The sequence below is a fragment of the Magallana gigas genome, chromosome 4, assembly GCF_963853765.1.
Source record: "Magallana gigas chromosome 4, xbMagGiga1.1, whole genome shotgun sequence".
In the NCBI taxonomy this organism is placed as follows: Eukaryota; Metazoa; Mollusca; class Bivalvia; order Ostreida; family Ostreidae; genus Magallana; species Magallana gigas.
Genome location: NC_088856.1, coordinates 23,076,198 through 23,089,884, shown reverse-complemented (window position 1 = coordinate 23,089,884; position 13,687 = coordinate 23,076,198). Strand labels below are relative to the sequence as shown.

Genomic DNA, 13,687 nt, shown 5'->3' with positions numbered 1-13,687 from the left:
GAGAAATCAATTCTGTTTATAATCTCTTGACCATTATTTTCATTGGCACTTACAATACAAATTGGGCCATAATAAGGATTAGCCTGGCTCTCTTCTCTGTATAGTACCTGAGTGTACTTCAATGCATTGCCAAAAAAAACCCCAAAAAACTTTGCATTATAAAATAAAAAGTCTGCAAGTTTTGAATGACTAAACATATTTTGTTTCCCTGTGTTTAAAGCAAGGCAAAATCGCGGAGGGGAAAAAAATCAATGATTTGATCCCCACATTCACAGATAAGACAATTTTTTTTTAAGTGTCCAAGTGTTTACAACTTTATAAAGGCAGGGATTTGGATGAATGTGTACATTGCCATTCTATATTTAACTATAACAGGTAAGGTGTCTCTTGGATATATTATCTCCTCTGCTCTCGACAGCGTTCGGTGTTCCCGAGATGATTTGACAATTACAGATTCGTATCTGCTTTTAATTAATTGCCCCAATCACGGGCTCTGAAATTTTAATTCAGCCTAATTTCAACAGAGTATTGAATGTGGAGACATTGGGTAAGTTTGGGTGTTGTAGTCTCTTGTTTAGCTTGATCAATGAAATAATGCTCCTCACGTTAAGTTGGAAAGAAATGTAATTCAGGTTAGATTTGTTGATGCCCTTAAATTGAAAACTTAAAAATTAAGTGCAAATGTATTATCTGTCAATGTTAAATTCAATTAAACATGTCACGTCTCCTGGCTTGCCTTTAAGATTGAGCTCTCCTTTGTTTTTTTACCCCTCTCTCTCTCTCTCTCTCTCTCTCTCTCTCTCTCTCCAAATAAATATATTTTTCCCATTCCTTCATTTGTCTCAATCTGACAGTTCCCATTAGCTTCATAATCTGTCCCTACCCCCTAATTTTTCCCCTTGTCTTACCCTTTACCGACTCTATCCTTCTACATACATACTCTCTCTCTTTCTCTCTCTCTTCTAAAATAAGCCAGATGTTACACTTTAATTAATGATGTCAGTCCATTTAGTTAAACCAGTCCTATTTCTTTATCCAAAATCTTTAGAATATCATGTCCAAACTACCTTGGTTATAAGTAAACAGTTCAGCCATGTTATCAACCATCAGCTAGTGGGTTCATCTTCTGTCAAAACCCCGACCTTTAAAGCCTAATAAGGTTCCGTTAGTGGTCATGGTAAAGTCATCAGGCTCCCACTAAGTGTCATTTACGACAAAGCCAGCCGTAGATATTCAAACAAACAGCGGTGTTATTGGGAGACTGGGCACACTAACATGAGCAGTTTTAATTCACTGACATCTAAAGAAATTCACAGTTTACCATTAATCCATCACCGCCTTTGAAGTCCCTGTCATGTATTTTGAAGGAGATGACTCTGGGCTTTAATTCTAAAGGTGTTTACTAGGATCTTTGACACAGTTCTGATTTGGAAATCCTATTTATTTTATCTTCGAGATGGTAGGATATTTCTAGATTGATAACAACTATTTTTATTTTTAAAAATGAAATATTATTAAGTATAGTAGAATAATTAATGGAGATTAAGGGAGAATTTGACATGTGATGGACTCAATTTCAAGCTTCCAAATACATGTATTTTGAAGTTCACTAACGTTATGTTGTCAAATTAAATACTATTAGGTATTAGTAAATCTTTACAAAGCCATTACACTGACACTAATTCATTTCAGGAATTCATATCTCTCTCTCTCTCTCTCTCTCTCTCTCTCTCTCTCTCTCTCTCTCTCTCTCTCTGACTCTCTCTGCAATGCTTGTAATAGATGACTCAGCACAGCAATACATGATATATGTCTGTATGAAATAATCCTATTTCTGAGAACTGCATTTGTGTGAATAAGAAATAAAATACCTGTTAATTGGCTTATTCTGTTGACAGATAAATACAGATCTATTTTTCTAATGGGTAATTATAAAGTTTTACAACTATACAGTGTCCATGGTAATGATAATATATAACACTGATAGAGATGCATATACTGCAGTAATTGCATGATCCCTGTACAAGCCGACATATGTTACATGACCTAGTACATGTAATATATATTATTTTAAGTCAACAGCTTTTAGGAAAGGTCACGGATTGGTAGCTGGATGTGATATTCTGGTCAGTATAATATGTTTGAAATACAATCAGAAAATTACCTGTAGTAATTAAGGAAATATTTTATTGATAATTTTGCTGGTCTGCATTATTTGAATCAACCATAATTTGATTTCACTAGACACTGTTCAACCCTTAGGTGAGTTAGGTCACTAGCTGAGTTCTTGTCCCATATTGTCCATAGCCTTTAAGACTAATCCGCTGAAATCTTGGTTTGACAGCCACTGTGCAAGCAGCTAAAAATAATCTCTCTCAAATTTACCCCAAACTGATTGTATCATTTAAAATTTTCACTTATCTGTACAATATCCATAAAATTCACTGAACTGTACATGTTATAGCTAATTTTTTTCCCATGAAGTATTTTAAAATTCATTAAAAAATTTAATTTACAAATATAATTTCTGAACAAGAAGGTACATGTATATCATATTATACATGTATTAGTACATATGGACACACTGACATGACTGTAATCCATGGAAGACAGCAAAATAACGCTCTAAAAATAGACCACTAGCTCTAGTAGAAAATATTGAGATGATAATGAGAGTGGACATTTAATTTGTCATCACACTATATATGTCAGCAGCAATCTTCTTGACACAGATTAAGACCTCTCATTGCGGGGCTATTACTGCTGGACAAATACTATCTCCTGTGTCTATGTGTGTGTCCAGGAATTTGTGAACATCACTGTGCATAATGATTTTAAGAGCAATTGTCATTAATACCGGTGTATAATCCTACCTCCAATACAGGAGAATTATGCAATAATTGGTTGTACAATGTATTTATAAATAGAATCATTTACAAGAAAAATAAAATACTGGGTAATATTTCATTTTATGATATCTACACACAGAAAATGAAGGTAACTTAAGCTATAGATTAAAGGATTATTGTAAAAAACAAAGATTTGAAACAGATGAATTAAAGCATACTCTTTATTATCCCCATGCTCTCCCCCTAAAATGAATGGTATAAGATGTTAGGAACATATCCTGATCTTGGCTCTAGAGCATACGACACATAACACTCGGGACATACACAATGTACTAGATGTGAGAAATTTTGTGACCAGGTAAAGAAAATTTGGGGGGCTTTCAGTGAAAAAGAAAATCAATTAAGGTTCCCTAAGCCTTGTATTGTTGTGAGAAAGACAGATGTGTTAGTTTGCAAGTGTATGATAGATTTGAATGTATTCAAGGGGATTAAGCCAGACAAGACAGAAGGGAATTTATGTAAGCTTATATTTGTGCTGGCTGGGTTTTTCTCTTGGATTTCATCTTGGACCTGAAAATTGCTGGACATTTTTATTATATGTATCTGAAAAGAGTATTTAATTTAGCTAGAGTACATGCATTACTTGTACTAATGACGAAGTCGTACTTCAGTGTTGTATATTCTGTTTGTCATTTGATACAGTAACTAATGTATAAACATTTGCATATGATACTCTGCCTGGCAATGCATGCATGGCTGTTTAAATACATGTATAGTGGATACATATAATTCTTCTGTCTTTGATGTTAATTTGTGTTGCCTACATTAATCGCTACTACATTGTTGATGGTTATTTTAATCTACTTTATTTTTTAAGAACTTCTTTGACGATGGGATCAAAAAAGAAACAGACAAGTCGATCCAATGGGACGGTGTCACAGAATGGGACCAAAATGTCCAATGGAGTGTCTGGTGAGAGGAAGAGAAGGAAGAATGAAGATTCCACAATGGTTACAAAAACTGTGCAAATGAGTGCTTTCATCGTAATAATCATCGCTTTTGTTATCATGTATAGGACAGACTTTTCTTCAGTAAGTTCCTCAGGGCAAAACTCTAGTCCGTCCCTGGATTCTTCCCAGGATTCCAAAGCATCCCAGAATTCCATACAGACAGATTCCACAAACTGGAGACCAGCCAGTAAAGAGGCACGGAAACTGTATGGGTCGACAAAATGCACGGTAGATAGGAGAGATGCTAGTGATTTGACTGTGAAAGAGTTTGAGAAAGAATATAGATTTAAAAAACCTGTGATTGTGAGGTTTCCCAATGGAGCCAAAGACTGGACCAATCCCAAGAAATGGTCCTTGTCCAGCCTGAAGCAGGAGTATGGACAGTGGTACGTCTTATCCGGGAATTCCCTGGAAATTGTCCGCAAGGGAGGAAACGGGGATGTGCAATCATCGTTCACTGAATTCGTGGATTCATTGATGCAGGATAAAGATGAAATCGGGGAACCATTGTAAGTAACTATATATATAGCTATAACTATAATTATAGAATTTCATGCAGTATTTTATATACTGTACATCAAAAATTATTTACATATTACCAGTTTGTAATTATTTTCCTTTCAAAACTACAATATAAAAGCTAGGACCTACTTTAAGAACATATGATTAAAGGATTTAATATTGAATTCATGTGATGAGAAAAATAATTTTGAAAAATTTCACAATTGCCCTTCATGTACATGCATGCACTGTTCACTACAGTATGAATGCTTTATGTTCATAATGTATGAAAATCTAAACCAATTTTCATGTTTATGTATCATGTATCATATTTATATAATTTCAACATATTGCTAATTCATTTGTTGCAATGCTACTGTCGTGTACTCGGTTTATTTTTATCCTCTTCACAATGCCACAGGAGCCAAGCCCGTTTTAACATTAATTTCAATGTAACCATAATGGTTACTTTGAAATTAATGTCAAAACGGGCTTGGCCCCTGTGCACAATGCCAGGAGTCATGAGAATGCTCACCTTATATCTGGGAGTTGACTCAGTACCCCTTACAAAGTGAAGACAAACTCAAATGGACTCGTACTCCTCGCTTCTGGGTTAATGGATGTTCAGACAATGAATTTGTGAAATGATATTAAGATGGAAATAATCTTATTATTTATTTCTAACTAAAGAAAGTATGTATCAAACTAGAGGTACCTGGGGTCCAATTCCATACTACACATAGTAATTGTAGAATTTTTCTTTTAAATAAATGTAATGTTGTGAAGAGTCAGGTATATGGCATTCCTGCTAGCTCTGGCTAGAATGCTGGATTTGTATGACAGAGGATCCAGGTTCAAACCCAGCAGAGGCAATTTGTTACAATTTCATCGAGAATATTTTTGACTATGTTTTTTATGATACAGCATGTTTCATCATTTTCCTTCACATTTCAGTTACATATTTGACAGGATGTTCTACAATGATTCTAGTCTTCCCAGGACTCTTAAACCACCAAAGTACTTCGAAATCAAGGTAATTGGAAATCAACCTCACTGGATGAATCAATAATATAATATTGTTGCATTTCTCTAAATGTAGTGTTTCAATATCTACGAGTTGAATAGCACTGACACTCTAAACAATGTACGTGTATCTGCATTCATGTGAACCAAGTGTATATATGAAATGGGCACTAGAACACTGTGTTAAGTTGTAAAGAATTTGTGTTGTAGGATGGAATTGATGACAGTATTTTTTTCCTGGGAGCTTCCAGTAGTGGGGTGTCCTTCCATAAACACGCCGATGCCTGGAATGGGGTCATTTATGGACAGAAACGATGGTTCCTCTATCCCACAACTCATACACCTCCTGGAGGTACATATACATTGTAGAATAAGGGGGACAACTCCTGTATATTCAATGTTAAAACATTATTTGATGGGTTATTCATATATGTGTATACTTGAATATAATTTGCTTCATTTGCACATATATCTTGATTTTTTGTACTTCCCATCATACAATGTACATACATTTTCAAATCCATACATGTAGATAAGAAACATTTTTTCACATCAACTGAGAATTTGATGTTCAGACCCACCGAACAGAAAACATAATGCACTCTTAAGTATTTGATGTTTGAGAAATTCTTCATACAGGAATTTAGCTTTTATTGCATGTACCAGTAAATGTTTAATTTGTCCAAGGAAAAATAACCTAGCAAAACAATGTAATAGATTTTTCGTCAACATGTTCGTAGACATCTATATAAAGAATTATTTGTTTCCATTTTGATAGACTTTTAAATTTTCTTTCTCCTGATTATATGATTGTACATGTATATGAGACTGCATTTTTCCAGATTTTCTTAAATGGATTGAGCTGAATTTAATTCTTTGTCGTTGAATTAACAGGTGTATATCCAGGATTTACACAGATGGAATGGTACAGTAAGGTTTACCCGTCCCTGACAGAGGACCACGCCCCCATGGAGTGTGTACAGGAGGCCGGAGAAATTCTGTATTTGGTAAACACAGGATATAGTCTTTTTAAGCTTTCTACTGTAAACCAACTTTTATTCGGATGGGAGAAATTTTTGTGAAATTAGCGAGAGCCTCTGCGTCGCAAAGATTTCTCGCCATGAACCAGTCCTTATCGTATGATTGTAATAACAACACGGGTCTGGATGAGGCTTGGGCGCGAACATTAGTCGTCGCGAACCAGTTAATCGAAAGAAAATCACAAAGTAAGGTTGTCGTGAAATAAAGTTGGTTTACAGTTATTACCGGTATAATTTTGCAATTACAGGTACTTTTTAAATTCACCAATGTGTAAATATTTATTTAACCCACTGAAAAGATCGAACTTTGCAGTGTTCAAATATTTCCAAAAACTATATATATATGTAATAATTTATTATCTCTAATAGAAAGAAATTTAGTCTTTAGAAATTAAAAATATTTGATGTGAGTTTCATACTTTTCAGCCAGAAGGAACCTACCATGGTACAATTAACCTAGGAGACACGGTTGCCATAGGAATACAGAAGAAGCTGGCTGCCACAGAAACAGAGAAGCTTTTCTACAAAGGTAACATTAGGTCACACAGACAGCGTATGATTATGAATATTATTTTCTTACATACTTTTAATTTAAAAAGGCTCACAAGTATTAAAGTAATCAATTTTAAAATTAAGATTATTGATTTGGGATCAATATTTTGAAATGCTTAACATTTATGGTGATCCTGCCATTACACTGTACAGAGAACAGAGTTTTGTTCTAATCATGTCAAAAAAAAGAAATTTATCAGCTTTTTTGCAGCTTTTGAAAAAGCTGCAGCAACACTCCGGCTTATGTAGTTAAGCAGAGTATACAGAAAGGTCTCAGAATCTATATTTTGTTGTTTTTCAGAGCTCAACCTAGAGAGAGCAGCCCCTGGTGCCAACAGAGACAAACTCCTTCAGGAGAGGATCAAGATCTTTAAGAAACTGCACAAGCTTTTACCAGGTATAAATTATACACTGATTTTTAACAATATGCTTAAGTGTGTATCACCAGGTAACAAAACAATTTGTTCATTAGCTGTTACTGATAAAAATTGAAGACCTTTATTCTCCTGTGCACTCCAATCTTTGCCAAAAGTTCTCTCCTTTTTTTTGCTTGTCAGTGATGTGATTCGCCCTTCTGTTACATAAAGATAATTCAATATACATCCCTGCATTCATTTGTTTAATTTTACTTCTGATTTTCCCAAATGTTTTTTGATTTTTTTCTAAAAAAAAAATTCCCATCATTTTACCTTTCATATTTATCAGCCCTTATGTTTAAATACATGTGTATTACATGCAATTAACAGATAATACAGAAGTTATGATGAAGCTGGGACAAGCTTTAGCAGATTCTGGACAGATTCAAGATGGCATGAAATTCACTCAGCTAGCTATTGATAAAGATCCACATTTTCTGATAGCTCACCTGAACAAAGCCAAGATGCATATCCAGGTAGGTTAATAAGATAGTAAATGCACAGACATACAGTAGAAAGTTTTTATTTTGGTAAATTGAAATTATGCATTTCCCACTGCAAATACATATGAAAAAAAAACTTTCACTCTGAATTTTTATTTAACAATTTATCTTATCAATTTTAAAAAAAAATGTATAATTTTTTTTTTAATAAATGTATCTTTGATAAGGACTGGACATAAGGTTAAAAAATTCATGAAATACAAAAATGAAATAGTTGTGATCAAATAATGTACTCTTTTAGATAAATGAAAAACAAAAGGCTGAGGAAATTCTGAAGTTCACCCTTAAGATGAACCCCAAGTTGTGGGACATACATGCCACCTATGGAGACTTTTTAATGAATAATCAAAGATTCAAGGAGGCAGTGCATATGTATAAAAAGGTACACCTTAATCTAGCTGAAATCCCAGCTGAAAACTATTTAAAGCCCCTTGAAAATACCAATAAACTGTTATTTTAATTCCAATGTGTTTTTTTAATCAGAGAAATTAAATGTATTTGTCAATGAGCTTATTGACAGTACAAATATATATATATTTTTTCAGGGAACAGAAGTGAAGCCAGATTTGCTGCCATTTTGGGCAAATTTGAGAAATGCCCAGCAACAGAGCGGGGATATTCAAGGAGCAAGGGAGACAAATCTGGTGATAGAGAGACTGCATAAAGAACAACAAAGCAGGCAATAAGACTATTAATCCTCAAGTTATTTGAGCATATCATGATTTGATTTACTCCAGATTGTTGGAATTGTTTTGTTGTTGATCATTTTAATTTAAATCAGGGAAAGGTATTTCATTGTTACATAACATTAATTGCAAATTTAAAGTAGAAAATACATGAACCTTAGTTCTTGAATCTGTCTCATGTTCCATGCATGTTTGTTTTTGTTTTTTGAAAGTTTAATGGTGTAAAGAATTTCTGGTGTCATACATGTATGAGTGTGAATTTTTTAAATCATTCCATTTGGTATTTAAATATATGGATTTGAGTATTGTATTTTTATTAAGATTGTTTCAATTCATATATTTGATGTACAGAAGAGGAAATGGATACTTAGTCTAGTATATTTTTGGGAGATCACTGAGTGAAACCTCTGCCTTTATACAACATCAAATGTGCTTAAAGAAAGGGCCTATCCCCACCACAAGTACTGTTCTGTATAGACCCTTGGGTCATTTTTCTTTTTTTCATAAATTATTTTTCATAGTTGGGTAAAATTTTCTTAAAATGTTTACTTTAGAAAATTTCTCGGACAGAGGTACACTGTATATATGAGAGTAGATCTGAAATATGTCATAAAAGGATGAGTTAAGAAAAAATCAGTGAATACTCGGTATCTATTCTTGGGGGTGGGGGTTGGTTGCGTGGTTCTGTCTTCAAGCACATGTGGAGTACCGGTACATCGATTCTATTTGAAACATACATGTCTTCATTCACATTGCAAAATATTATTTAGCATAATAATATTGATTTGAATTGTCTTTTTCTAAAATTGTTTATTTTTGTATGTTCCAATTTCTTTTTTTTAAACAAAATCTATTTGCATTATAGAAAGTAGGCCTATATATGTATTTTAATATAAAATCAAATTAATTATTAAATCTATTGTTTAATAAATTATAAAGTTACCTCAGTTTATAAGATACTGTTAAGTCCGATTGACATGGGTTCCATGTATTTTTCACTCTTATCTTTCTATCAAGGGTATAGTCCCATCTTTTTTTTCTATTTTATATCTGCTATAATAACATAGCACGAACATTCCATTTTCAATGTCAATGTTATCTCTCTTTTTACTTGATTTGGAGATCTCACAATGTCAAACTATCTGTGATATTTCATCTCTTTCATTTCGGCCTACAGCTGAGATGGAAGAAAACCTAATAAAAAAAATTCAGGCTTTTATGAATCTTGTTTTAATAAATCTTGTGTGTGCGTTCCATTTTTGTAAATATTATTTAAAATTGTCGATATTAGAAATACACTCTACTGAAATGTTTATAAAAATCTCTTTGAATTGTTAGCAGTATTTCATGATACTGCATGAAAAACTCGATTTTTACACGCTCCCCTTTCCTTTATTCTGTATTGACCAAAGGACTCACGTGGTTCAAAGGAACATAATACAAACAATAAACGGGAAAATGGCGGAGGATTCTACATAATATACATCGGATGGGCTGACAATTATAATATAGAATATATATATGTAAATTTACATAAAGCGGATAACATTGCAACAAGTTTACCTATGTCTTTCAAATTTTTATTGCAGTCAATTACAAGTAGTTCCTTTATGTGTACCTGTTTTAATTATAATCAAATGTATACAGATACATTGTACACTGCACACGTTTATTTAAAAAGAAAGGGCGCAAAAAGCTTAAAGTTGTGAATGCCGCATGAAAATCAAAATTGAGCATCTTAAATCGACAACATTTTAAAATTCGTTCAGCTTCATGTTGATAATCGGGGTCTTAAAATTATTTCCATACAGCTTCGAGTTGATAGTCGGGAGAAGATCCCAGAGTTAATTTCCTCTCAAATGGTGGAGGAGGGTCCAGGGCGAAGTCTTGGTTTGGGTCAAGGTAAAGGTCTTGAAAAAGGAACCTCTAAAGGAATGGTAACATTTTTTATCATTTCCTATTTGTTGAACTAATCCTAGGAATTGCAAAACTGTCAATAAATAATATTTATTCCAGGACATTGTGTGTATCATTTTTATGGTAATTGATAGTAATATATTTGTATGCAGAAAAAACCAATAAATCACACGTATAATTTTCAGTATAAACACATCAAATAACTGCTGCGAACAAAAGTGTCTATACTCGCTCCCAGATTGGTATAGCGGACAACATTTAGAGTCGCATAAAATCATATGTTCAGTGTTTGCTCAACTCCATTACTTTGAAAAATCTAGAACGACTTTTCCTTCATTTATTTTTTTTGTGGGGGGAGGGGGGGTTGTTAACGGTCACATAAGAAGTATATGGCATTTATGCATATGATTACAATCGTTTTATTAACGTCAACGGCTACAAAACTTGTCAGTTTTTGTGTGCAGTTAAATTTTTAAAACAATGATATTTTCAATAATTAAAATAGGATGTTATCATCCATATGTAACTATGTAAACACACCTTATCCAGATGAAAATTTGTTGAACGCGTCTGTTTTATTACCAATTATGTATTTATTGAGAAACTAAACAAAACTTGATTTACAATTTACGCATTTTAAAAATATAAAGTAATAATGCATTACATGTTTTTTTTTCTATATAATATATATATTTTTAAAGTATGCAGTGATGAGTACCAAAGTGATGCATAAAGGCAACCTTATACAATACCATGCATCTTTTAAACATTTCAAAACTCATGGAAAAATGTGAAGCTTTTATTATTTAAATTAATGTTCAGTGTTACTTTTAAGAAATAGAACTGACGACAAAGTCATAAAACTTTTTAGTCCCATGGAATAAATATTAATAAGAAAAAATAATTCGTGGCAGACTACTACAGTATTTCAAATAATTTAAATTCTTGTAAATCTATACTGTTTATAAGCCAAACCATTTGATAACCTGTAAATAATGAACATTTACAGTTGATCGTAAGTCGTAAGTTCTAATGTAAAGCGCATCCCTGTTATTCGGTTTCTATTTCAAATGTTTTATTTTCTTTATATTGCCATTGTAATTATATTCGCACACAAACAGATTGTCATCCTTGTCCACACATAAACCAAAAGGATTGTTCAGATCACAGTTATCAAAGTAACGGAGAAACTGTCCATTCTGATCCAGAATGTGGATACAATGGTTGTCACCGTCTGCTGTCAGGATACGAGTCTGACTGTCTGTTGTGACACCATAGGGTTTGAATGGTTTGTTCTTGCTAACTGAGGGATGACCGGTGTATCTCCATCTGAGTTTCCCGTCCTGATTAACCACCACTACTGCACCAGCCTCACAGTCAGCTACACAGATGTCATGGTTTCTGTTCTCTGTAATGTATTTAATTATGCCATTCCCAGAGTACAAAGGTTTACCTTCATCATCGAATTGAATGGTTTGTTTCTCCGTAGATCCCGAGTAACGGACAACTTTGGATTGAGATGTATCATCTCTGTACATGGAAACCAGGAGATCACCGGTAGAGGTGACACACAGCTGACAGAAACTCCATCCCTGAAATGTGATCAGCTCCTCTATCTGCCCATCTATTACTGTATACACTGTCTTCTCGCCTGTAAACAGTATAGTTCCTTTACTGTCTACAGCTATATCAATGACAATTGTCCTGATTTAGTTTTGATTGTCTGGAGGATTGACCCGTTTAAGCTGAAGCAATTGATATTATCAGTCCAATTACCCGCCCATATCTTGCCGTCTTCAAGACAGGTAACACTGCATGGAAATCTATATTTTCCAGTCTGTATTGAGACAACAAGCTCCGGTTCATCTAGTAATTCTCTGACTGCAGTATTGTGTTGGTTTAGTGACAAGGTACTTTCTTTAGTGTCAATAGATAATGGTTTTAAATGGCCAAATGAACTATACAGCCTCTCGTGATCTATTTGTTTAGGAATGAATGTTGGCAGTGATACCTGTACCATTTGAGGAAGCTTGCTGAAATCTCTGACCCCGGATCTGTATTCAATGGTTCGGAATACCTCAGTGGATTCTTGAATATCCCTCAAAGTCTGTAATGTTTGTTTTATTAGAGACTCCGTCTTCCTGATTTCATCCAACTGTTTCTGTAAAACATCTCTGTGTTTCATTTTTACCTCATTGATTTCAGTTTTCATTCTGCTGATGATGGTATTGATTTCTCTGTGCCATTCCTCTCCTTGTTTGGATATTTCTGTTGTTATTTTCTCATATCCTCCATCTAAGTTTGATAGCTGCGTTTCCAAGTCAAGGGCTATTTCTTCATAAGAAGGAGAAATACAATTTACTAACTCCTTTGCATCATTTTTAATAGTTTCTTTCTTTGTCTTATAAATTTCTGAAAGTTCCTCAAACCTATGTCCCCCATGCTGTTCTGATGCAATGCAGGATGAACAAACTAAATTATTTTCACAATTTTTGCATTTGAATTTGCAATGTTTGAAAGGGTGTGTCTCACATTTAGGATAAATCAAGGTTGATTTTCGTTGCTGGAAGGGAACTATTTTGTGTTTGTCATATCCATCCAAGATGTGCTCACCTATACAGAGCTTGCAGAGGTTGACATGACAAAAGTCGCAGTAGCTTTGCACAATGGCGGTCTCACATAGGTCACATCGGTGTACGTCCTGGGCACTAGAACGAGGATCCATAGTTGTTCTACGAATAAATATTAAAAACCTCAATTTAGATCGCCCTTCGATCTTAACCAAGAGCAAACAAAAAAATCAAACTTTCTTCTAAACTTTATGCATTATTAAACATAACTTGTTATACAGTATATGAATAAAGTGAAAGTAATTTTTTTAATGATAAAAATATATCTTTAACTGAATTTATAAATTTTAGGTTTATGAAAGTAGACAAAAGTTTGAAATATAAACTCATCATACCGAATTAATGGAAAATATATTTATCCACCCAGTACTATTTATCACTCCAACATGGCTGCGTGTGCTTGTTACCATGTTTTTTTTTTAAATAATTAGAGTTATTCCCCGTGCTTATATACTGTGTGGATGTTTTCAGAATTTAAGAGGGCCGGATGGTCGTGGCCATTTTGTCGTTGTATTAATATCCTTTAGACAAAGAGTTCTGTAAATAGGAAAATGATTAAA

General features: G+C 33.7%; 2 protein-coding genes across 7 annotated transcripts in view; one reads left to right on the top strand and one right to left on the bottom strand.

The window, feature by feature from the left end:
- LOC105325708 (bifunctional arginine demethylase and lysyl-hydroxylase JMJD6) overlaps window positions 1-13,687 on the top strand; it is a 31,287-nt gene that overhangs the window by 8,196 nt on the left and 9,404 nt on the right. For 2 of the 6 annotated variants that reach the window (XM_011425381.4, XM_011425382.4), the window contains 9 exons: window positions 3,727-4,368; window positions 5,315-5,393; window positions 5,594-5,735; window positions 6,278-6,390; window positions 6,850-6,952; window positions 7,277-7,372; window positions 7,722-7,867; window positions 8,136-8,276; window positions 8,440-9,131. In XM_011425381.4, the coding sequence (XP_011423683.3) occupies window positions 3,727-4,368; window positions 5,315-5,393; window positions 5,594-5,735; window positions 6,278-6,390; window positions 6,850-6,952; window positions 7,277-7,372; window positions 7,722-7,867; window positions 8,136-8,276; window positions 8,440-8,580 (1,603 nt within the window). In that variant the 3' untranslated portion in view covers window positions 8,581-9,131. Of the gene's footprint in view, window positions 1-119; window positions 376-400; window positions 548-3,258; window positions 3,462-3,726; window positions 4,369-5,314; window positions 5,394-5,593; window positions 5,736-6,277; window positions 6,391-6,849; window positions 6,953-7,276; window positions 7,373-7,721; window positions 7,868-8,135; window positions 8,277-8,439; window positions 9,132-13,687 lie in introns of those variants that run through there. The other 4 variants (XM_066081669.1, XM_011425384.4, XM_066081670.1 and 1 more) reach the window with 4 other exon arrangements.
- Window positions 11,299-13,538, bottom strand: LOC136274565 (uncharacterized). The gene is made up of 2 exons (XM_066081666.1): window positions 13,463-13,538; window positions 11,299-13,229 (listed from the first exon to the last, which is right to left on the bottom strand). Exon 2 carries the CDS (start codon window positions 13,220-13,222, stop codon window positions 12,182-12,184), a length of 1,041 nt encoding a protein of 346 aa, XP_065937738.1. The 5' UTR covers window positions 13,223-13,229; window positions 13,463-13,538; the 3' UTR covers window positions 11,299-12,181.

Coding starts and splice junctions, on each gene's coding strand:
- LOC136274565 (XM_066081666.1), bottom strand. CDS start 13,222: ATGGATCCTCGTTCTAGTGCCCAGGACGTACACCGATGTGACCTATGT.